General features: G+C 34.9%; 1 protein-coding gene across 1 annotated transcript in view; it reads left to right on the top strand.

Annotated features, from left to right (window-relative positions):
- The window catches only part of HFM1 (helicase for meiosis 1), an 85,299-nt gene extending 61,259 nt beyond the window's left edge, over window positions 1-24,040 (top strand). The window contains exons 30-38 of the mRNA XM_077746102.1: window positions 6,258-6,338; window positions 6,537-6,652; window positions 8,827-8,906; window positions 9,900-10,003; window positions 16,210-16,323; window positions 17,752-17,842; window positions 22,511-22,622; window positions 22,714-22,868; window positions 23,543-24,040. Coding sequence (XP_077602228.1) covers window positions 6,258-6,338; window positions 6,537-6,652; window positions 8,827-8,906; window positions 9,900-10,003; window positions 16,210-16,323; window positions 17,752-17,842; window positions 22,511-22,622; window positions 22,714-22,868; window positions 23,543-23,612 — 923 coding nt within the window. The 3' untranslated portion in view covers window positions 23,613-24,040. The remainder of the gene's footprint in view (window positions 1-6,257; window positions 6,339-6,536; window positions 6,653-8,826; window positions 8,907-9,899; window positions 10,004-16,209; window positions 16,324-17,751; window positions 17,843-22,510; window positions 22,623-22,713; window positions 22,869-23,542) is intronic.
- The last annotated feature ends 1,763 nt before the right edge of the window (window positions 24,041-25,803 follow it).

Here is a 25,803-nt window from a genome sequence, read left to right on the forward strand (position 1 = left end):
TGTGCCACTATTATCAGTTTTTTAAGATTTTTTAAAAGCAGCTAACCCTTGCCCCACCAGCCATTATTGACCCTCTTAAAGTCATTTTAAATATTTTCCTTAAATACTGATCTAGTTGACATTAATAAATTTATTTTATTTAAATTTATATTACTTTGAATACTTAGAATTAAGGGTTTAAAATATGTAAATTCATATGTGACAAGTCTTTGAAAATGTATGTATTTCAGATTATTATAGTGATGGAGTTAGGGATCTCTTTAAGTTATACCTGAGTACAACTTAGGTCAGTTTTCTTTAAGAATCTAATTTTTCCAATTACCAATCTCTGTAAGCTTAAGTTTATATTTGCTGACAAGACAAATTCAGACAATTCTCAGGATATGAGAGGTGGGGTGGGGACGGGAGAGGCCTTATATTTTCTAAGTACCATTTCTAATAGAAATAAATAAGTTTTTGTCCCTTAGGTAATTAACATCCATATGCTAATATTCTATAAAGAAATTTGTATACAGTTCTTATTCAAGGCCACTCTGTCTTGAATTTTTTGGAATTCTTCAGAATCTCTAAAATTCGATTCCCAGATGGTAGTTTTTAACCACTGGGAGTAAATGTGTGTAGTCATTGTGCACCATCTTGTGGAGACATTTAGAAATGCATTTATTAGGAGTCCTTGGATTAAGGGAGAAAGCAATTCCTTATCCCTTATTGCAAAACAACAAGCTACAAGGCATTTCCTCCTACTCTTCCCATCCCCAGTGCCTTCTATTTCTTTCCTATATAAATTAAACGCATTATTTGGGGGAGAACTAAGGTAGCTAATATAACTAGGGACACAGATTGGTTGAGAGATCAGGCTCTGGAATTAGACTACATTAGTTAGAATCTCAGATTTGCTATTTATTATCTGTATAGTCTTGAACATGTTACTTAATCTATGTATGAACTTATTTTCTTATCTGTGAAATGGAGATATAATAGGACTGCCTTATAGGCAGATAACCAAAGATGAGACATTTGAGGAAAATCTGGAACATATGAAAAAAAACCCAAAATAAATAAACCAAAAAATGGATAAAAGAGGAACAGGATAATTCAGGAATGTAATAAAACATCATATGAGCAAATTAGTAACACCAGAGAAATTAAAGATTAAGTTGCAACCATGAAGCAGAATAGGATGCCATGGAGGGAGGGAGAACAATTAGAAAACAACAGTGAGCACAGAGCAGTAATAACTATGATTGGAAAAAAAAAAGAAAGCTGGAGAACCAGAAGATAAAGTCAGTACAATCTAAATGAAAGCAAAAAGGAGACAGAAAGTATAAGAGATAAAGGGAATTCTGGGAGTCTGATAGCTGACTAATAAGTGTTCCAGAAAAAGGGAACAAATAAATCAGAAGAAATAATTTATGAAAATTTTCTGCTCTTGGAGATACAAATCTGCAGATCAAAAAGGCTTATTCAGTATTAGGATAAGTGAAAGAATATGTACAAAGGAGGAATAATTGCAACTTTTTAGAACATCATGTATAAATCATAAATACTTCCAGGGAACAAAAATTGAAATTTTATTAATCTTTATCAGTAGCACTGGATGGTAGAAGATTTCTTAAAAATCCAGGGGGAAATGATTTTCAACCCTGTTTTCTATACCCAGCCAAACGAGTAAGTGTGAAAGTAAAGTAATCAATACATTCAAGGACTTAGAAAGTTTACCTCATAAACATCTTTTCTGAAGCAGTTTCTTGAGGATGAGCACAGCATAACAAAGCAGTTAACCAAGAAAGAAAAAGTCAAAGAGGGGAGCCTGGGCAGCTCAGTCAGTTAAGCATCTGACTCTTGATCTCGGCTCAGGTCATGATCTCATGTTTCATGGATTCAAGCCCTACATCAGGCTCTGCAGTGATGGATGGTGCTGAGCCTGCTTGGGATTCTGTCTCTCCTTCTCTCTGCCCCTTACCTGCTTGTTCATTCTCTCTCTGTCTCTCTCTCTCTCTCAAAATAAATTTAAAAATGAAGTCAAAGAATCCAAGAACAGTGGATTCAGTGAAGAAGCTTAATGAAAGGAAGTTCCAGGATGACAGCTATAGGACAGCCCTAGATTGCATTAGGAGGAAGGTGTAAGGCTCAAGGAAGGAGGTATCTATGAGGGAGGAATAAATAGGTGGTGTTTCCATATATTTGTCTTTGTCTTAAAAATACCAAATACACTTTTAAAAAATTTAAGGTACTTATTGCTAGACTAAAAGAAAGGCAGTAAAACTTCAGGGAAAACAATGTGCTGCTCAAGAAAGAAAAGCACTTCACTTGATTCTTTATTAAAAATAGTTTTACTTTCTGTATAGCTCTCAAATCAGTCCATTCTCTAACTCTACTATTACCATAACTCTAGACTGAGTTGCTTTTTTTTTTTTTTTTTTTTTTTTTTTTCTTTTCTTCTTCTTTGCTTTNGTAGCTTTTTTTCAAAATGCAGATTCAACTATGTCCCTTCCTTGGTTGAAGCTTTGTAGTGGCTCCCCATAGGTCTTAGAATAAAAGATCCAAATCATTAACATCCCTTCAGGGTTCCACACTGTGACGTGGTCAGTCAGTTCCTAAGCAGCAGTGGGGTGGCAGCTGCTAGGTAATCTTGCCCTACCTCCATAGAATTGGCTGGTAAGGACATAAGAGACCTAAATGCATCTAGGCAGTGTTATTACTTACATAGACAGCAAAACAAAATCAGCATGTTCTTAGCAGCTTGCATTCCTAATCCCACAGGATAACATTGAGCTGGAGGGACCAGATGCCAGAAATGGTGGTTTGCTTTGTTTTTGAGACATCAACCATAGGCTGCACCTGCACCTTGCAAGAAGCAAGGTGGAAAGTCCAGCACCTCAGTGGAACCAGAGGCAGATGGGAAACTGCTTCATAGTAGTCTCACATAAGATAGGGAGCCTCTTGCAACCTAAGGCAGATGAGAAATGGCTTTTAACGCCTCTTCACAATACTTCTTAACTTGAAATATCCCAAAGAGGATCGGAAGGCATTCTGAAAATGGTTGAGTCTTTCCTACATGGCCTATGTGGAGACCTGGAATTGCCAGGGTAACATGGTGGAGCCTTTCTCCTACAAATATAGTCTGACCTTTCCCCACTAATCTCATTTTGTGTGCTCTCTCTTACATACTGAGCATCAGCCACACTGACCTTTCAATTTCTCTGATATGCCCTGCTTTCCCTTGTCCTAGGGCTTTTGCATATGCCATCCCCTCTGCCTGAAGTACTGTTTCCCCTACCTCTGCCTTCTTAACTCCCATTCTTTTTTTAGTCCTCAACCCAGTGTTGTTTCTTAAGGAAGCCTTCTAAGACATTCCTGACCAGAATGATACCTCCTGTCCTTATATTAGCATTGTGCCTCTCTCCTTTATAGCACTTTGAACAATTTTAATTTTATAGTTACTTTTATAGTCTTTAAGTAATAATAGTAAAGACAATACATACTCTAATATATTAGTTTATCACTTAAAAATGCTTTCAGGGGCGCCTGGGTAGCTTAGTCAGTTAAGCGGCCAACTTCAGCTTGGGTCATGATCTTATGATTCGTGAGTTCTAGTCCCACATTAGGCTCTATGCTGACAGCTCAGAGCCTGCAGCCTGCTTCAGATTCTGTGTGTGTGTCTCTCTCTGCACCCCCCCCCCAATAAATAAATAAACGTTTAAAAAAAATAAAATGCTTTCAGATACTTAATTTCACTTTATCTTTTCATCTCTGTTACATGAACAAAATAGGTATTATTTTTAATGTTTTTTACAGATAAGAGCCTATATTACGACTCATGTTTTCTATGTATGTATGTATGTATTTAAAAGTAGGCCACACCCTACATGAAGCTTGAACTCACGACTCTGAGATTGTAAGTCGCATGCTCTACTGACTGAGCCTGCCAGACACCCCAAAATTCATGTTTTCTTACGTTAGTTTAGGGTGCCCTGTACTTGACCACTGTGTTTTTTGTGTAAATACATTAAATATAAGGTAGCATGCTGTGAGCCAGAGACACAAGGAAAATGCTGGAGGTGCTCAAAACAGAGAGAAATCACTTCAGATGGGGTGATAAGGATAAATCTTCACTATAATTATAAGGTGCCATTTAAGTTGGCCTTGAAAGTTGATAAGCTTCTGGTGGACAAAGAAGTGAGAGGCTTCTAAGATAAGAAGGTACAAATTGTATGAAAGGTACAATCATAGAAAGTCTTGAGACTTTAAATAATGGCAAGCAAATGTGTTTTGATGGATATGGATTAATATGGGTGCCAGAAAGGGAGGCTAGAATTACACTGTGGAAAACTTTAAATATGGAATTAATTTTCTTGGCAGCAGGAAGTAACTAACAGTTTTAAGTGGACAAATGACCTGATCAGAACTGAACTTTAGGAGGACTAATTAAACAACAGCATGTAAAATAAATTGTAGCGTGGTAGGACTGGACAAGGAGACTAAGTGACTGAGAGATGAAATTATCAACTAGGGCAAAACTTCTAAGCAGTAAGCTATGGCATACCTTGCAAAGTATAATGTTGAAACCTTTCAACCAAAGACTATTGGGAGCACACCTATATTTGAGGAAAGTTGATTAAGTATTTTTAAACTTTCTATAGTAAAAGAGCACAGCTCTGAAGGAGCTGTGGGTTTTCTTAGGGAGTTGAGAGGAGCTTTTTTTTTTTTAATTTTTTTTTTTTTTTTTTCTGAAAGAGAGAGAGACAGAGACAGCTTGAGCAGGGGAGGGTCAGAGAGAGAGGGAGATACAGAATCTGAAACAGGCTCCAAGCTCTGAGCTAGCTGTGAACACAGAGCTCGACACGGGGCTTAAACCCACAAACCGTGAGATCATGACCTGAGCCGAAGTCGGACACTTAACCAACTGAGCCACCCAGGCGCCCCGAGAGGAGCTTCTTTATAGGATTTCAGCTTGTGCTGGTGATTCTTGGGAGTTTAGGGAGAGCAGAATTGGATACTTTCAAAAAGTGGAGTATTGCATATATTGGTATGGTATTTGTCTTAGAGATGGGAGGGTTAAGGAAATAGTAGTCATTTGTGTTAGCCAGAAGAGGGGGATGTTTAGTTATTTTTGTGGTTCTTCAGTGTCCTTGCCTCAAGTTTCAGAAATAATTACATAGTAGTTTTTATCTCTGTCTTTACTACAGTCATAGAATGGTCTTACCTGAGTATTGCTTATATTCTACCAAAGTTGGTTATATTCAGTTGGGAACACTATGGTTCAGCTGTCAGCCTGCAGTTTTAGTACTTTATCACTACCCAATACATTGATATGGTTGGCCCTTAAGGCATTTAACTAGTTGCCACTTGTGATGAGTAGCCTTATCCATGTACTCCAGGATGCTGTACAGATGTTATCATTGTCTAGATATGCCATGTCTTGAAAAGGGTTGACTGAGCAAAACCATTAAAAATGAAAAGTAAAGGACCAAAAATGATTGTAAAGGTTTTCAAAACTCTTCACTATCTTCAACATTTCTAGTTTACTTAAAATCTATGGTCCAGCAAAAATAAACTTATTTCTATTTCTAGGGTATGTGGTTTGCTGTATTATGCCCTCTACCTGGAACATCTTACCCTGGTCCCCTTCTCATGCCCAGACCCTGTCTGTCAATTCAGATGTCTGTCCCTTCCCCCATGTTACTAAGATCAAGAAAACACCTATTTAAAATATTATGAAGAATAAATTATATATTTGGATATACTAGCTCGGGGGGTCAACCAGGAAGCAATCTCTTTTCTCCGTGAATTCATATAGCAAATTTTTTATACTTTTGAAACATTTATTTCAATGTTTATTAAATATGTATGGTGTCCTACCTACTAGAAACTATCATTGATACCATTAAAATGACATGATGTTTGCTTCTTTCCAGGTTCTTCTTAAGTGTAAGTATAGCAGCAGAGAAGTTTCAAAACTCCACCCTCATTCTTACATCATTCAAGATAAGAGTTACTGATATTCTGTGGTATTTGGCTCTATTTATGTCAGGGAGTTTAAGAGAAGCTTATAGGTGGGTCGATGCTCCTTGAGAAAAGCTGAAAAGCTGGGATTGGGCTAATAGCCCGGCAGGGACTAGCTGTTACCAGAAATACCATTTTAAACATATTAAACAGGTTAACTTGAGGAAGTATAAAATCATAATCTTTTTGTACTGTCTGAAAAGAAATAAACCGTAGTAAAAAGTAGTTTTTTTTTCCTTATATTGATTTAGGAATGACTGCTTGTAAAAAACCTGGGAACCGAGAATGTAATCATCACTGTAAAAATAAACATACATGTGGACATGACTGCTGTGAGTTCCATAAGAGAAATTTATTTCAGGTTTTAAAAATTGAAAGGTCTTTGAGTAATAACATCCTGATTATGTATGATATTTATATTATGTATGCAGTTTATAACTCAATTTTCTGTCATGAAAAAATTAGATTAGGAATTATGAAGAAATTTGGCTTTACATGAACACTACCTAAAGTTTAAATTCTTTTCATAGGTAAAACTGGAGTTGCACAAAAGTCAGAAATGAAAGAGCCAACAATCTCTTCATATTTATCTGATTTAAGAAATAGGAATGCTGTTTCATCACTTCCTCCAGTTAAACGTCTCAAGGTTAGTTTTAACAACATCCCTTGTTATGTAATTTAATAATATATGAATATTCCTTTATATCCTGTATATCAATTAGGTAGGTATCTGAAGTGTACTTTAGTTATTTGAGGGCTATATTTTCAAAATACTACTTCTAAAGGAAAAGATATTATAGTTCTTAATAATCTGTAAATCTACTTTTGGGACATAGTTCTACATAGTACTTTATTAGTCTTTTTTATTTTTTTGTTAACCAAAGAAGAGGGAAATGAAGAGGGATATGTCACTTAGGTTGGTCCACCAATTGAAACTAGAGACACTTGCCCTTTCCTGGCTCTGTTTGTGTTGGAACTGGTGCAGAAAATCTGAAGTTGATTTTGAACATATACCTAGATGAGTACTGAGCAAGAGTCTACTTTCCAAGTCGTGAAAGAATGGTAGCTTATACAGTTGATAGGCTTGTCAGTGGCAGACTTATTTTAAGTCTACATCATCAGATTCAGGGCAAAATGATTGATCAGGCCACAAAAAAGAGGCAAGAAAATGGCAGAGTGTCCTGTTTCTTTATTCTTCTTTAATAAGAATGAAGATTTTAAGTCATGATGCTAAAACAAGGGGAATATTAGGAAACGGAGAGGCATGTAGTTTGAAATGGCTACCACCTTCTCTGAGATAATATTTTTTTAGTATAGTAGCCTAAGCTTTTCCTCCCTCCCTTTCTTCCATCTTTCCTTCCTTGTTCCTTCTCCATTCCATATTATTCCTTCTTTCCTTCCATATTCATTTTTTTAAAGTTTATTGTTTTTAGTAATCTGTGTATCCAACATGGGGCTCAGACCCACAAGCCTGAGATCAAGGGTCTCACGCTCTTCCAACTAAGCCAGCTAAGTGCCCCCTTTCCATATTCATTGAGCACCAAGAACATGCCAAGGACTGTTATAGGTGCTAAGATACTGCTGTGAATAAGACTGCTCTAGTCCCAGTCCTCGTAGAGCTTATAGTTGAGTAAAGGATATAAATAACTAAATAGGCTTTTTCAATGTAGTATGGTGCATGATTCTGTAACAAGTTTAAAATAACTTGAACTTGGATAGAAAGTATACTCATTCTACATTTGATAGGCCAGGAAAGGATTACAAATAAACATGACTGAGACTTGAAGCCAAGTATGGAGAGGGAGGCACCATAGTGGTGGTAGAGAGAGATAGAAAAGTATTCCAGACATAGAAAGTATACAGTGGTCCAGAGCTAAGAAAGAGCCAGAGAGAGATCTTTTAAAACACTGAAGTTATGCAGTATGTCTGTAGTTCAGTTACAAGTTGGGGAGTAGAGAGATGAAGCTGAAGAGGCTGAAGAAGTAAGTAAGAGCTAGATAATGAAGGCCTTTTTGCTATTTTAAGGATTTGGACTTTATCCTGAAAGTCTTGGGAAGCCACTAAAGGGCTCTAACCAGTGACATTACCAGAATTGCATTTTATAAAGTTCACTCTGGATGCAAGGTAGAAAATGGATTGGAGGATGGTAGAGAAGGAACATAAGGACTCATTAGATAGGTTTTGCAATAATCCAGGCAAGATTGACCTACTCAAATGTAATGGCAGTAGCAGTGGAGAGAAATGGCTAGGTTTAAAATATCTTTCAGAAATAGAATCAACTACCCTGTTGCTTAATTGCTTATGAGAGGTGAAGTAGAAGGATAAAGATGATGACCAGCTTTCTGGATTCAGCAGCTAGGAAAAAAGTGAGGCTTTACTTGGGTAGGAACTGCAAAGGAAAAGCAAGTTTAAAGAAGTAGATATACATTAAGTTCAATCTGGTAAATACTGAATGTAGAAGCCTGCAAGATGTCTAGGTAAAGATGTTCTATAGACAGTTGAATATAACAGAAAATCAAGAGAAGGAGCCGAGTAGAAATACAGATTTGAGAGTTATTCACATGTAGATGATAACTGAAGCCAGGAAAGTAAGTGAGATCTTTGAAAAAGTGTAGAGGAAGAAGAGAGGGCCTAGTAGAGAACCATGAAGAATCTATATATAAGAAGTGCCTGAGAAGAAGATTTGATTTGTAAACTAGCCTGAGTTTCTCATAATTCATTGGTTTTGGGACTTCATGTACCAGCAGGAATTTTGCTGTTTGGCTTGTCAAAAAGTGTTCCTATGAAATTGATAATTAAACTTTTCTTTTTCATTGATAGATGCAAATGAATAAATCTCAAAGTGTGGACCTTAAAGAATTTGGTTTTATTCCAAAACCTCCTCTTCCCAGTATATCAAGGTATAAATATAATGTTAATATCCCAGGTAGAATAGTCATCATAAATTCTTTGCTTCTCCAAATAATCATTTATTCAGAGAAAGGTGAACACTGGCTACAGTCAAATCACAGTAACTGTTTAGTTCCATAATGAAGTAATGGCATCATAAGAGTTTGGTTATCTAAATTTATATAGAACTCTGAAGTTACAGAATATTTTAACATTCATTGAATCATCTCTTTCCTGGGAAACTACCCACCCTATATGTCATGCCTTCAGGCTTTTTCTGCCTTTTAAACTTACCAGAAGACTAAAGTATACTTTAAAAAGAGAAATCATGTTGCTGTACAAAGTCTAATCTTTTCCACTTAGGGGCCCGCTCTATATTAATAACACTTCAGATTTATAAAACAATTTATAATTTAAAAACTGCACATTTATGCATTATCTCTTGACCGTAACAACAACCTAGCTCATAAAATGAAGTATTTCTATCCCATTTTATAGATAAAATAACTGAAATTTATATTCCTAGTTATTAAGCATAAGGCCCTAGATGATAACTCAGCATTCTTTTTCTATATCATGATGCCTAGAAGGCAATAGTCTATGTCATTTTCCTTCCAGATAAGGGTATTCTATATGCAGGGATGACATTTAATATGCTTAACAAAAAATACAGAACAGCCACTGACCAATCAGAACATATGTCAACAGTACTTCAAGAGATCCTAGCTTTTGTTATCTAATTGAAAGTAGCATTAGCAGTAGATTTTTAAGGATATACACAGATAGCAGATATCTACATATCTGGGACATGTAAAGATGTCTAAGTATTTTGCTTCCGTTAAACACCTTATTTTTTTTTTTACCCTTTACTACCCAGGCTAATGCAGTCTATCATAGAAGTGTTTAGTAGATGGACTTTTTTTTACTTATATGAGTAAGTCGTTTTCAAATTCAGCTTGATTTTAATATTTAATATTTTTATGGTTTTATTTATCTTTACAAAGGTCAGAGTGTTTAAATATACCTGAATTATCTATAATGGAGCAGAGGAATCAGCATGAAATTTGTGCAGAGGTTCAACAAGAGCCATCTGAATATCAAGCTAAAGGTAAATTACCATTGATATTGCCTTGAAAGAGAAAATTATTATTACTTCAGAATAACAATGTTATTGAAAAACCAGCATCTGAAATTACTGTGTTTAACTTGGCAACATTTTTCTCTTGGATTAGTGGACCAGTTTCAAATTCTTAGGTCTGTTATTTCAGACGGTCTTGCTATGTTTGTCACAGATTTTTAAAAAAATCTCTGCCCCACATAGCATTGACTTTTTTTATTTAAAGATAATATGAAGAAAAGTCTAGAAAATAAGGGACCTTGAGACATACAAAGTGTTAAAATGCTGAACTATTACTTTTATATGTCTTTAGAATTATTTAAAATAATTTTGTTTATAAAATTAATCCAGTTTTACAAAATATCTTTGTGACCTTGGGAAAATTATTTAACCTCTTTAGGTCTTAGTCTTATCTTTAGGGGATTAAATTAGGTGTCTTTTAATATCTCTGTCTATGATTCTTACAACTTCCATGATAACATGAGAATATAACCTAGTTTGTGGAATAATATAGATTGTATGTAGTCTAGATTTGCTTTTTATCTATGTCATTCATTAATTTCTTTTTCAACATTGGGATTAGTTTTCTGTACTCTTGATCCTGTTATTAATAGCATCATTTGTCTGGCAGTCTATTAAAATGTGTGAGAAATAATCCTGGCCATAGAGTTATTTGTTTGAGTTGTTGTATATAGAGATGGTAAACTTGAGGTTTCCCACAAATAATTTCATGTGTGTGGACTTAGCATCTACTGACACTCTTTTTTTCATGCTGTCACTTTATGCTTCCTCTGACCATAATGTAAGATCTTAAGTAGGCCAGGGCTGGACACCTCTTATGACATGGCAGTCATTAGACCCAAATAAGAACAAGAAAAGTTCCCTAATCTGCTTAGAGTATCAGAGCATTTATCCAACTTCCTCAAAGCCTGAATATCATTACCACAGGGAGAGAAGGTGTGAGACTGTCAACTCTTATTTGTGTATCCCTCAACTTATACCCCTCTTATTCCTTGTTCTGCTGATCTTTTCCCTGCCTATCTGCTTACTTTACTTATCCTTCTTTACTTACTTATCCCTCTGCTTACTTTCATATTGTCTTTACATAGTTTCCCTACTTCGATTTCTTTCCCACCCCAATTCAAATCCAGTTTATATTATGACATTAAAGTCTTGTCTGGTAGTTGTGTCACCTCTCACAAGATATCTACCCACTTGATCTCAATTCCCTCATCTGCATGTGTTTTAGGGATTTTATGATTAAATGAGATAATGTACCTAAAGCTCTTAGCATAATATCTGTTACTATTGTTAGTAGTAATTGAGTATATTCATTATACTTTTCACGCATTAGTTTTGCATGACAAAACATACTTTATATGTATTCAAATATTGCTCTTGAGAATGTTTTAAGAAAAACATGCCAATTTTTGTTATCCTAATTCCAGTTTCAAAAAAGGAAAAAGAAAAACGTCAGAAACTACATGAGAAAGCATGTTGAATCATAAAATTTAAATTGTAAGGGACCTTTGTGCAATTTTTCATTTTATAGTGAAAGAAACCAAGACTCTGAGAGATTAAATGACTTGCCTAAAATCACATATCTAATTAATGGCAGGGCCAGAAATAGATTCTATATCTCTTGATTCCCAGTTCAATGCCATTTCTATAAAATGAAATTGACTTTCAGTTATCCATAGAGAATTGAAAATCGAACCTATATAAACTCAACTTTCCACTGTACAGCTATATATTTCTCTATTTCTGCATCCATCCTTAACTCTGTCTTAAAAGAATAATTATCTTTTCTCCTATTTAAGGTTTATCTCTCCACCTGTAGGGCTGGCTTGGTTTTTTTTTTAGTTTTTTAACATTTATTCATTTTTTGAGAGACAGAGAACACGAGTCGGGGAGGAACAGAGAGAGAGGGAGACACAGAATCTGAAGCAGTCTCCAGGCTCTGCGCTGGTCAGTGCAGTGCCTGAGGTGTGACTTGAACTCACAAACCGTGAGATCATTACCTAAGCTGAAGTCAGGCACTTAACCGACTGAGCCACTCAGGTGCCCATCTCCACCTGTAGTTTTGATCTTTCCAATCCTGCCTCCTCTTAGGGAGGGCCTTAGGAGACCAGTATCCATTTTCTCTTCCCATATTATCAATCTCTCTTCCTTATTTCTTTCTCTTCAACATGTAAGTACGCTCAAGTCTCTTTCTTCTTCAGCTCCCTGTTCTCATCTAGCTAGTCATGACTGTTTTGGTGGTAAGTGATGGAAATGCTACTCAAAGTGACTTAATCACTAAAAAAGAAGACCATTCATGTAAACTCGTAAATCCAGACATGCATCTGGCTTTAATCTTGCTAGATTCGGGCCCTCAAAGATTTTAGTCATGCCTCTGGTTTTCTCTCAGTCTTTTAGATATGCCTATTACTACTTGGCCTTATTTTTTTCAGTAGTCTTTCTCGCCCCTAACTCACATCTTCCGAGTTTAACAGAGTTGGTAGAAAAACAGTCTTTCCCTGTTAGCTTTGGCAGACCAGACCATTCTAACTGGCCTCAGTTGAGACTCGTATTTGTCTCTTGATCATTTCCATTAGCCTGATACTGGGTCATGTGTTCCTCTGCTGTAGCCCTAGGGACCAGGGTACCATGAATAACATCCTCACCAGAATCATATGGAATAGGTAGAGTCAGTTTCCCCTTTGAGAAAGATACTCCTATTAAAAGAAGCGAAAAGGGATGCGTGGGTGGCTCAGTTGGTTAAGCATCTGAATCTTGATTTTGGCTCAGGTCATAATCTCACAGCTTGTGAGTTTGAGCCCTGTGTCAGGCTCTATGCTTATATCACGGAGTCTGTTTGGGATTCTCTCTTTCCCTCTCTCTGCCTCTCCTTGCATGTCTCTCAAAATAAATAAATAAACATAAAAAAAATTTTTTTTTTAAAGGGAAAACATGTCAGACAGACCAAAAAAAAAATCACCAGAGTCTTTATACACCTAATGTCTTGCTTTCCCATCAAAACAAAAATTCTTCAAAAGGCAGTTTATACTCAGTGTGCTCATTTCCTTACCTCCTAGTCACTTTTCATTCACTAAAATTTGAGTTCTCCATCACTCTTTTGAAACTGTTTTCATTTAGACCATTTAGTGATCTAAGTTCTGAATTCAGTGAACTCTTCAATTTTTATTTTCTTTGACCTTTGTAGTAGTTGACACATTTGGTCTCTCCCTCCATTTGGAAATCTCTCATTTGGTTTCAATTAAACCATTCTACTTTTCCTACTGCTTCTTGAATTACTTGGGCTTTTCTTCCTTTTGATGTTGCAAAAGATTCTTTTTCGTTTCTTTATTCTTCTTGCTTTGGAAACTTGTCTTATACACTGCCATTCAAGTCCATGGCTACAATTACTAACTACATTCAGATGATTTCTGCATCTGCATCTTTCTGTCAAGCCCCTGACCCATCTATACAAACACCTTTCTGGACATAACCACCTAAAAATTAACATATCAGCATCTGAACTCTTTCTGTCTTCTCTGTACTCACACTGCTCCTTTTCTTTTCCCCTTAGGTTGGTGAATGAATTCTCTTCTTTTCTAAGCTGCTAAAGGCAGAAAAGGAGTCATCCTAAATATCTTACCTTACATGCAAGTAATCGCCATGTCTTATCTATTTTGTCTCCTAACCATCTCTCATATCTGTTCTTCTCTCTCTCTTCCGCTGATACCCTAACTTAGACATCTATTGTTTCATTTATTGCAGTATCTGTTTTACTTTTCTCTTTGCTTTCAGTCGCATTATCATCCCATCTATAACTATTCCAAGTAATCTAATAGGCATCTCTGATCATGTAAACCTCATGCTAAAATATCTTCAGTAGCTATCCATTCCTATAAGGAAAAAAAATGAATTACTTAATATTGAAATTAAGCATCAACATAATCTGGCACTTAAATGCCTGTGTGGTCTCAACGAGCCCTTTTCTTTCCACTTTGTGTTCTAGAAATCCTGAAAACAGAGTTTTCCAAACATTCTCTGGTCTCCCGTACTGCTTTGTCTTTCACATGTCGTTCTCCCCTCATTGAGTATCTTGCCTTCCCCTCTTGCCCATTTCCACAGACACCACTCTACCGAGCTCAAATTCAACGTAACCTTCTAAGCATTTAACCATCTTAGAGGTGTCCCCCCTAACTTCCATTAGAGGTTTAAGTCCTGTTTCTTTTGCATTGCTATTACACTTTGTGTCTATTTCTATTTTTAGTGTATATTATATTGTGTATGTATATCCATGAACAAAAGTAGAATAATGTGAACTGGAGTTGTAGAACAGTTGAGAGATAATGTAGGATTTGGCTAAGTGAAGAAAAGTATAGAGGATATTTAAAGTGAAGGAAACTTGGTACACTGGAGGAAGCTTGTGCTGGTTTGTGAGAGATAATTATTAATACTTGGGAATCTTTCAGCCATTATTAAAAGTTTAATTATATAAACTTTCAATTAAATAAGTTATACTAAAAACAAAGACTATATTCAAAACTAATATTCTCCTAAATATTTCTGTTATCTGTGTTCTTGAGATTATATACCTCTATTTCTATATCTGTATGGTGGAAATACTATATAATGGAGTGCTACTATGCATTTCTTCTCAATTTTACATTTACAGATATTATGTTGGAAGTTTAAAATTTATTATAATAAGAGTATTTATACCATAGAAATCAGCAAACCTATACATTAGGACTTGATTTATTGTTTGGTTTAGGTTTGTGAAAGTGATGGAGAAAATGTTAATAGGACAGATTAGAGACACGTAGGTAGCTCAGTTGAGTATCCAATTTTGGCTCAGATCCTAGTCTCATGGTACATGAGTATGAGCTCCATATTGGGCTCACTGCTGTCAGCGCAGAGTCTGCTTTGGACCCTCTGTCCCCCTCTCTCTCTGCCCCTCTTCCACTCATGCTCTCTCGAAAATAAATATTTTAAATAATCGTGCAGATTAAATTTAACAGTATGTTGTATATATAGCTGTTGCATTGAGAATAGCATGAAAAGTTGAGGGAATATTCTTCTAGTATTTGAAAACCATTGTCTAATTTAGCAAAGAAGTTGCCTAAGTCAGTGAATGAATGAGTAAAGTCCCAACATCTATCTTTGTTATTTTACTTTCATCTTAGTTGTTAAAGTCAATAAGAATGTTAAACGGCATTTATGTGAGAACTGTATTCATTGGTTAATTGTAACCATAGGTTGCCTACAGATGTAAGAGTTTGGCAAAACTCAGTGAAAACATTCCATGAAAATCAGGTATATGGAATTTACAATGAAGCATGTTATATATTTTAGTATTATTTGTAAATTGTGTGTTACACATCCTTTACGTATAATAAATACATATAATAAACATATGTATATAATATGCATACAGTTTTTGAGAAGCAATTTATTAGCACAATTACTATGGAAAACTGCAAAAGTAAGGGCATTTATTCCCTACAGCAATCTTATGAAATAAGTTCTTTTATCATTCCCATTTTACAGAGGAGGAAATGAGGCTCAGAGACTTTAAATTACTTGTCTAAGATTATACAACTAGTAAATGAGAGAAGTGGAATTTTCACCCAGGTAGTCCTCTAAGCCCAGGCTATAATCAATAGATAACACTGAGGATTTTTTTTAGCAGATGATTAAGATCTATTTTGGATAAATTTATTTCATAACAATATTCAAAATTCACCTGTAGGGAGAAGAGGTGGGAGGAGGAATACCATTTTAGAAATTACTCATTTTTAGAGTAGGGCTATTCTCATACAAGAATTAATAGGGAAAATTATTGTGTCTGAAAGAATCTATTGAAAAGTCAGTTTAGTGCAACTATCAGTATATGTACTACAGTAAATAGAATTGGTTGAAAACAATGTTCAACAATGCTTGACCCGATACTTTTGAAAACTATTCAAACCTCAGTTTAATAGTTGAAAGATGTGTTTGATATATCAATAGAAAATAATGCTAATGGTTTATAAAATAAAGTACCTATATTCTTTTATACATGCACATGACAGATTTTTCTAGATGGAACTCTTCTATAACTTCAAATGAGAAAGCCCCTCAAACAGTGCTGTTCAACAGACATCTTAATGCATCTGGAAACCAGAATTTGACAGATGCGGATAAAAGTAATTCTCCATTCTCAGATGTTCTGAATGTGAACTTTGAATTGGGAAATGAAGTTTGGGATGATTTTGATGATGAGAACTTAATAGAAGTTGCTGATTTTTCAGCCAGTACTGAGAAGACAAAAACATCAGGTAAAATTGTATTTTATCATGAAATAATTTCATGAGAAATTCTTTGAGTATTTTTCAGTTCAGTTTCTGGGACTCATTTTCTTTGCCTTTTTTATGTGCTTGCTTAATTAGCTTTAGTTATGATTTTTAGCAAAACTGAAAATGTGACCCTTCCATAAATCGCATTTCCTTCTCTTTAAGGACAGAGGTCAAGGTTATTCCATGATAATGATGCAGCAGATGAACTTGTTCTATTCTATTGCTCCCCTCTCTTGTTAAGATTGTTTATTCAATTTTCCCTCATAAAACACACTATGCAGCTCTCAATTCTGTGATCACACATAATCTGCTAATGTTTGTGAAGGACAAAAATACTCCATTTTTTTGATGGGTACGTGGGGATTTATTGTACTATTCTCTCTACTTTATTTTTTCTTAAATAGTTTATTGTCAAGTTGGTTTCCAAAAATACTCCATTTTAAGAGTATTCATCTGCTAGGAAAATGAAAGACACCTTTTATTTTTAGCAGACGTACTGATTTTTTTCAGGTATAAATAAACTAATAATAGGAAAAAATTAATTTCTTCTGTATTGGATATTGTATTTAAATCATTTACAACCCCAAAATAATGGTACTGAATTTTCTGAATTACTGGCAGATTCACTCTACCTCACTAAAAGAGAAAATGAAAATCTTGGTAAGTATATGACGAAATGGAGATATTTTCTCCCATGATGGCTGATAGAAGGAAATCAGTCCTTCAAAACTATAGTTGCCTCTTAATGTATTCCACCCAGTGCTCTTTAAGAAAAAAATCTTAAGCAATTAGAAGTCAAAATATTCTTGTTTTAGAGCTCTAAGAATACCTAAAGAGCTGTTATTCCTTCCAGAAGGAATAGGATTTGACCACCTTCACAAAATAGGCCAGGAAAATATATAATGTGGAGTCAGTAGGCACAATTTCCTATATCACTGGACAACTACTGGTCTCTACCTCACAATTAATAGTCATGTGTATTGCAATTTAAGAGGAAATTTGTACTGATTCTTTGAGGTAGCCTAATCCTGTGAGGGCATAGCTTTGACACTGGGAAAATCAGTCTCAATAAATGCCATGTATATAGCACTTTAAATGAACTTAGCTATGTGCAGACCATTGAAAATATTGAATGAAATTCAAACCAATCATTTACCTAAGTAAGTAAGTAAAAGTGGTTTGGGGCCTTTTAGTCTAATAAGCTAACCTGTGTGTTTATAGTTTTACTCCCTTAGCTTGGCTCCTTTATTTTTCTATGCAAATTAAATATGATTAATGAGAAGAATTATTCATTCCTTCTTTAATCAGATCATATCTGTTGGAGAGAGCCTTTGTAGAACTTCTGAAAAGATCCATTCTTCTGTTTCCTGACATTTTATTTCAAAATATATTTTGTATTTCTTTACGTAGGATTTAGAAACACTTTGAGTTCAAGTATCAGGGGAAGTAAGCTATCCCTTCAAGAGTCAAAGAGCAAATTCCAAGGAGAAATGTCAAAAAGGCAAGTTTTGGAATTTTGGTTTGAAATACTGTACAATTGTATATCTTCCTGACATATAACTGGAGAATGGGGATCAAATCATTAGGTGTCAGAGAAGCTATAAGGTATTAGCCAGCCTGAACCTTCTTTCTCTTAGAGCTGTGTTTCTCAAAGGGCTATTGACAGACCAACCACTTCAAAAGTATTGAAATATATTAAAAATGCACATTCCTAAAAAAATGCACATTCCTGGGCCCCACACTAGACTTACCAAATCATGGTCTCTGGGGCTAGAGTGCTGGAATTTTCACTTTTCAAAATACTTGAAAACTGAATAGGAGTTTGACAGGTAGAAAAGAAGAAGATAAGGCATTCCAGGTAGAAGAAGCATGTGTAAAGGGATAAAGCTTGAAAAGGCATCTCATGCTTAAGGATCAGTAAAGTGTTGTGTATATGGTCACAGCATTGAGGCTGAAAGTGGTCTGATTGTAAAGAGCCTCAAATGCCATATTTAGATAACTTTACCATATCCAGTAGGTCAGGGGTCACAAACAAACCACCTTCATGATGTGGTGGGCCAAGGCCAACCACAGAGCATCCCATCTAAAAGACACAACTGTAGAAGTATCACAGTTCCAGATTTCAAGATATACTACAAAGCTGGGGCACCTGTCTGGCTCAGTCAGTAGAGCATGCAACTCTTGATCTTGGGTTTGTAAGTTTGGCCCCACATTGGGTATAGAGATTACTTAATAAAATCTTTAAAAAAGATATGCTACAAAGAAATATTAACCAAAATAGTATGGTACTGGCAAAAAAAAAAAATAGATATGACCACTTTTTTATACCATATACAAAAATAAACTCAAAATGGATTAAAGACTTAAGTGTAAGACTTGAAACCATAAAACCCCTAAAAAAAATACACAGGCAGTAATCTCTTTGACCAATTTTAGCAACATATTTATTGATAGATTTCCTCAGGCAAGGGAAACAAAAACAAAAATAAACTATTGGGACTAAGCCAAAATAAAAAGTATTTGCACAGCAAAGGAATCCATGAACAAAACAAAAAGGCAACCTAATGAATGGAAGAAGATATTTGCACATAATATATTCAATGAGGGACTAATATCCAAAATATATAAATACTTCTACAACTCACAAAACACCAATTTGATTTAAAAAATGGGCAGAGGGCCTGAATGTCATTTTTCCAAAGAAGACATGCAGATGACTGACAGACACATGGAAAGATGCTCAGCATCAGTAATTATCAGGGAAATGCGAATCAAAACTGTGAGATACTATTTCTCACCAATCAGAATTGCTAGTATCAAACAGACAAGAAATAAGTGTTAGTGAAGAGGTAGAGAAAAGGGAACACTTGTGTACTGTTGGTGGGAATGTAAATTGTGCAACTACTGTGGAAAACAGTATGGAGGTTCCTCAAAAATTAGAACTACAACTATGGTAATATCACTACTGTGTATTTACCCAGAAAAAAGCAAAAAACACTAATTCAGAAAGATACATGCACCCCTGTGTTCATTGCAGCAGCATTTACAAAAGCCACGATATGGAAGCAGCCCAAGTTGTGGGAATCAATGAATGGCTAAAGAAGTTGTGAGTTATTTATATATTTATATCTATAAATTACTTGTCCATAAAAAAATGAGATCTTGCCATTTGCAACACCATAGATGGATGGAGAGGGTGTTACGCTAAGTGAAATAAGTCAAATCATATGATTTCACTTACATTGTGAAATCTACAAAAACAAAGCAAATGAACAAACACAAAAACAAGACAAACTCTTAAATACAGGGAACAAAATGATGGTTGCATGGTGGTGGATGACAAAATAGATAAAGAGGAGTAAGATGTATAAGATTTCCACTGGTAAAATAAGTAAGTCACAGAGATGAAAAGTACAGGACAGGAAATATAAACAATAATATTCTAATGTGACAGATGGTGATACACTTACTGTGGTGAGCACTGAGTAATGTGTAAAATTGTTGAATCAGTAACTTGTACACCTGAAGTTAATATAACATTGTATGTCAATTATATTTCAATGATAAGTAAAATAAATAAATAAAAGGAGCAATCACTACTCAGCTCCAGCCATTTGTTGCTATGCAAGAAATCAGTGTCTACTGTTGTCAAATATTCTCATTTTCAAAAAAAACTAGGAGTCTAAAATTTGATGTGACATATCCTGACTTAGAAATTTTGAAAACTAATTTTTTAAAATGTGATACAATCTATAGCAACCTCCTTCTAGGTGTAGTCTAGTTTTTAGTCTCCATAGTAAGCAGTAGGAAGCCTTCCAAGATACTTAAGCAAAGGATAAACAATTTGATGAGACAAAACTTATTCTAGTAATTTGTAGATGAGATACAGTAATATGATATATATAGAGATTGAATTGTAGAAGGAGGGACCACGAGAGGCATGGTGGCCAGTACAAAAGACAGGTGATGATAAGGCCTAAACTAGAGCAGAGTTGATGGAAACTGAGAAGTAGTTAGATTTTTTTTAAACATTTCATAGATAGCACATACTGGATTTAACAATTGATAGGATACAGTAGTTGAGGAAGAGGGAAAAATACATGGCAAGTGGGTAGATGAAGATGTTATTCTGAGAATATAGGACACACAGACATTTGGAAAAGAAAATAGTAATTTTAAAAATGTTCAATTTTGGGGTACCTGGCTAACTCAGTCAGTCAGTAGAACATGAGACTCTTGATCTTAGGGTTGTGAGTTCAAGTCCCATATTGGGTTGTGGAGCCTACTTAAAAAAATTGCAAAAAAAAACCCTTCAACTTGAAGTATTTGGTTTTTGGACTTGGTTATAAGTCATGGAGAGTAAATATAGCCATAGCCAAAACTTTCCCCAGAAGTACTAACAACTTTGTATTCCAGGTCTAATTTACTTAAGGATTATTTATTTCTCCTAGTTTAAAAAATATGAAATTTGTGGTCTTTTGGTATTTTTGCTACTATTTAGTCATTTTACTGATTATCAACATCATAGAAACCATAGATTTCAGAGAATTCCAGAGCTGAAGTGTGCTTAATTTAAGCATTATTTAGTCTTCCTACCACAAGATACTTGAATCACCATCCAACGTCACTGGCAAGTATTCATGCCATTTCTACAAAAACAGCTCTAGTGACCGGGAGCTCATTCACTTCAACATGCCTGATCCGTATTTGGATCTCTCAGACTGTTCAATAGCTTCTAAGAATATTTGTCTAAAATTTGTCTTGTTACTATTTCCATTCATTGGTTCTAACTCTGAGTCATTCATAATAATTAGAAGCATCAAAGTAGAACAAAGCTGTGGGTGTAGAGAAGCAAGAAATAGGTAGGAAGTAGGAAGATAACAAAGCACATAGTTTGGTGAGCCATACCTTTAGAAACTATAAATAATTTGGGGAGAGTTTAAAAGTGACGAACAAAAGACAAATGGATTTAAAAGGGAATCCTTATCAAGTAGCCTCCAAAGAAAAAATGGTGCCCTAGGTTGCCACTAGAAAGAAGGCCTGTGGGACCTGAGGATTTGGGATGGAAAGGAATCATGCTTTTCCTTATATACCCTTTATTACTATTTTAATTCCTTGCCTTTGATCAAAGACAAAAAGATTCAATCCTATCAATACATGTACTTCTCTACTACCTGTACCCGCTGCTTATTACTCTTTACATGGCTGTCATATTTTAGCCTTTGAGCGTCAGCTTAAATTGTCACCTCTTCAGACATGCATTCATGCATGACTACCTTTTTAAAGTGGGTTTATGTCTTCACACTATTTCTTGTAATATTACTCAGTTAATTTCCTTCATATCATTTCAGGATCTACAATGATGTGCATTTATTGTTTACTCATTGTCTGCTCTTCTACTATATGATAACTCCGTGAGGATTTGTTTACCTCTTTATACCTAGCTCCTAGTACAATATCTGGCATATGGTAGTGAATAATAGATGTCTTTTAATGAATAAATTTAATACGGAAGATTGAAGGTGAATTCCAGTGTAGTTTTACATAGTAAGATAAGTAAAAGTCTGTCTATCTACAGAGCAGAATAGGGAAAAGAGATTAAAAGTTAACCAAAGTGAGATTTAGAAAAGATTTACAGATTGGTATGTAATAAAAATTAGGCATGAGACCCAATTTTAAAGAAAATTGTGGAATGATTATTTCTGTAGGCTTTTAAAAATAGTATTCTTACCTAATTTGAAATATATAAATTGGGGGGCACCTAGATGAGTCAGTCAGTTAAGCATCCAACTCTTGATTTCTGTTCAGGTCATGATTTTACAATCATGAGATCAAGCCTTCTGTCTGGCCCTGCACTGGGCATGGAACCTGCTTAAGATTTTCTCTTTCCCTCTCCCTCTGCCCCTGCCCTGTTTGTGCTCACACTCTCCCTCTTTCTCAAAAAAAAAAAAAAAAAATTTTTTTTAAATAAATACATAAATTGGTTTTTGGTCTAAAGGAAAGGACGTACACCAGATTTTCCATAAGTCTAAGAAACAGAGCATCTTTTTTTTTGGTAATAAATATGACATACTTTAATCATGTTCCCCAAAGAATCACTATTGATCTAAATTAAAATGGTTTGTTCTCTTATTTCCATATTTTACAAATAAATTATTTTGATTTTTAGTGTTGTTTCATCACATGAGAAGACAGATATTTATTTATCACATTCTCCTGTGTTCAAGTTTGATGCATCCTCCATGACAAAATTACCTCAACAAGCTGGAAATGCAGATATTGTAAGAATCACTTCACTGTTTTTCTTTTAAATTTTGCCTAAAGAGTTGAACTGTCAATGATTGCCTTTTTTTATGTTTTCCTTAAATATAGGTCCATATACAAGAAAGGAAACAGCAAAGTCTGTCACCAGAGATTGAAAAGCTATGCTTTACTCACTCTAAAAAAATACCAAATTCTTCACATTTTATTGAGAAAGTGGATTTCTTTATTAGCAACAATGAATGTAAAAAGGAAATTGATTTCAGGTAAGAATTCTTTTAAGACATTTCAAAACTATACCAATAAAAACTTATATGAAGAAATTCAGCATTCCTTTTTCCTTGACTTATTTTAAACATCAGAGCCTAAACATTTTATTTACTTAAAGACATTAGACCCCTGGTGACCTAAACTCCTTAAGATAACTCATAATTTTAAATATCTCAGTTTTTGAGAATATATGTTTGATATTTTTAATTAAAATAGTGTTGCTAAACATTTTTTTTATGGATTTGAATACAACATGTTGATAATGTAAAGTGTAAAATCACTAAAATCCAAATGAGATTGGCTAATTTTTCAGAAGTTCAAGTTGGATGTTAGCCATCCAGCTTTTTAGTAATTGTAAAGGTTCGATGAAAAGTCATATTAAGTCTAATCAGTGTCCCACGGCTGGTCACTTCTATGGATAACTGTAACAATTTCTCTCTCTCTCTCTTAAATAGTCAAAGATTACAGACTTGTTCACACATTGATTAAATGTCATTATTTTTTTTAATGTTAAAAAAATGCCCAAGAGTCTTGATCCCTACTTTTCACAGTTTATGAAGCCTGATCTCCTCCCAACAGACCTCTTAACTAGGTTATGCATATTGAAGTTTATTTGATATATTAACCTCTCAGCAATCTATATATATTTCTATATTTGCTTCCCCCCCAGGAGGTATCATCCTGATGATGAAGCTGAGGAAATAAAGTCTTTTCTGGGAATATTTGATGGTCTTTTCTAAAACAAACCAAAGAAAGTTTATATTAATACAACAAAGTATAAGATATCCAATTATAAAGCAAGCATTTTATTTTTTTAAAGTTATTCATAGTTGTTCAAATTTTTTTCTCTTGGATTTGATCAGTTTGTTGACTTATTTGCGACAAAATATTTGGACTGATTTATTTTCCTTCATGAAAAGCACTTTCACAATGGGTTTGTTTCAGTAAGCTGAAAATTAAGTTGCACCTGGAAATTAATTTGGCTATTAAATACATTTTGTTTGGATTTTGACAGGTAAACAATTAAATAATTATTCTTAATTTTCTTAACAAGAAGAAAGGTATTCTATGAAAGCAAAATGATGCTAGGTCACTGAATCTGTTTATTGTATGGATTATTATTAACCAATATTGTTTTGTTTTACTAATGGTTTTTAAGAATCCATGGCTGTCTGACCCTGTTGTTATATAACTTGAAATAATAATAAATGAAACATTAATTAATATAGATTATTGTTTTACTTCAGCTTGTTTTCCAGAGTGGTGAATTCTAAAACTTTGTTACATTGACCTTTACTATAGCAAACACTATTTCATGTTATTTCCTCAAAAATTTTCTCTCAAATTTATTGATATTTATTGATAAGTAGTATATAGGTAGTCCAAGCAGTGTTTATTATTCAGTTTATTTATAGATACATGTGAAGTTGAAACCCACTTAAGAAATTTTAGGAATTTAGGGGATCTGGGTGGCTTATTTGGTGAAGTGTCCGACTCTTGATTTCAGCTCGGATCATGAGCTCACGTTTCATGAGTTTGAACTCTACATCAGGCTCTGCACTGATAGCGCAGAACCTGCTTGGGATTCTCTCTCTGTCTCTCTCTGTCTCTCTGTCTCTCTCTCTCTCTCTCTGCCCCTCCTCTCCCCCTCTCAAACTTGCTCTCTCTCTCACTCGCTCTCTCTCTTTCTCTCTCTGAAAATAAACCTAAAAAAAAGAAATTTTAGGAATTTTTCTTTAACCATAAGAGCCTTAGAAACAAGAAAAGTAGAGAAACTTCCAGATGAGATTGTTATTATCATTGGTAAACACTTCTGAGGCATCATATATATTAAGCATAGAGAAAAAGCTTAAAACAAAACTAAGAAGCTTTATTACTGTGTTGAAAAATAAGGGCAACCAGTTCCTTTATTTTAGTCATCTTTACAATTGGCATGTTTCTGCATCTGAATCAATCATGCTACAACCTTTAAAGGTTATTAAACACCATTAAAATGAAAAATTGGTGCACTACAATCTGCTCATCTAGCATACATAGATTATGACACTAAAGAAATAGCAATTTAATTCAACAAGACTTATGATCTGCTAAGCAAAAGCACTGTGCTTGATACTGCAAAGGAAGCTAAAGATGAAACTGCTGTTTTTGTTCTCATGGAGCCTACTTGACATTCTGAGAGAGAAACTAAGACATATAGTAATGCAATAATAACTGTAGAATACATTAGAGAAGTGGTTCTCAAGCTTCAGGGTGCACTGCAGTCATCTACAGCACTTGTTTGGAAACAGACAGCAGGGCACCATACCCAGAGTTTCTGACTCAATGGGTCTGGGCTGGGACCTGAGAATGTGCATTTCTAACAAGTGTCCAAGTAAGGCTGATGTCACTGGTCCAGGGAACACACCTAGAGAATCACTGCAGTAGAGGTTTGAAGAGCTCTGGGAGTTCATGGGAGAGAGAACATAATCCTGACCATAGAGTCAGGGAAGCCTTTATAGAGAAGGTAAAATTTGAGCTGAGCCTTGAAAGGTGAATGTGAGTTTGATGAACAAATACATGAGAGAAGAACATTCTGGCAGAGGAAACAGTTTGAGCAAAACTCCTGGGGAGGAAAGTATCTATTCAGGGAATAATGAATAGATAATTTTAAACATAAGTTAGTGTTGTGGGAGATGTTTGAAATGTGTCTTAAGGCCAGACTGTGGAGGACTTTAAATGCTAAGAAACCTGAGTTTTATTCAGACAATGTTTCCTACACTTGCCTGATCATAAGAAACATACGGATAATATATTAACTATAAAAATTCCTAGACCTTACCTGTTTCAGAATTGCCAGGTGGAGGGGACTGGGAATTCTATAGTTTTAACAAGACTTCAGGTTGTTCTTTATAATCAGGCCAATTTTGGAAACACATCGGTAGGTTCACTTCC

Source organism: Crocuta crocuta, unplaced genomic scaffold, assembly GCF_008692635.1.
Source record: "Crocuta crocuta isolate KB4526 unplaced genomic scaffold, BGI_CrCroc_1.0 scaffold48, whole genome shotgun sequence".
Taxonomy (NCBI): domain Eukaryota; kingdom Metazoa; phylum Chordata; class Mammalia; order Carnivora; family Hyaenidae; genus Crocuta; species Crocuta crocuta.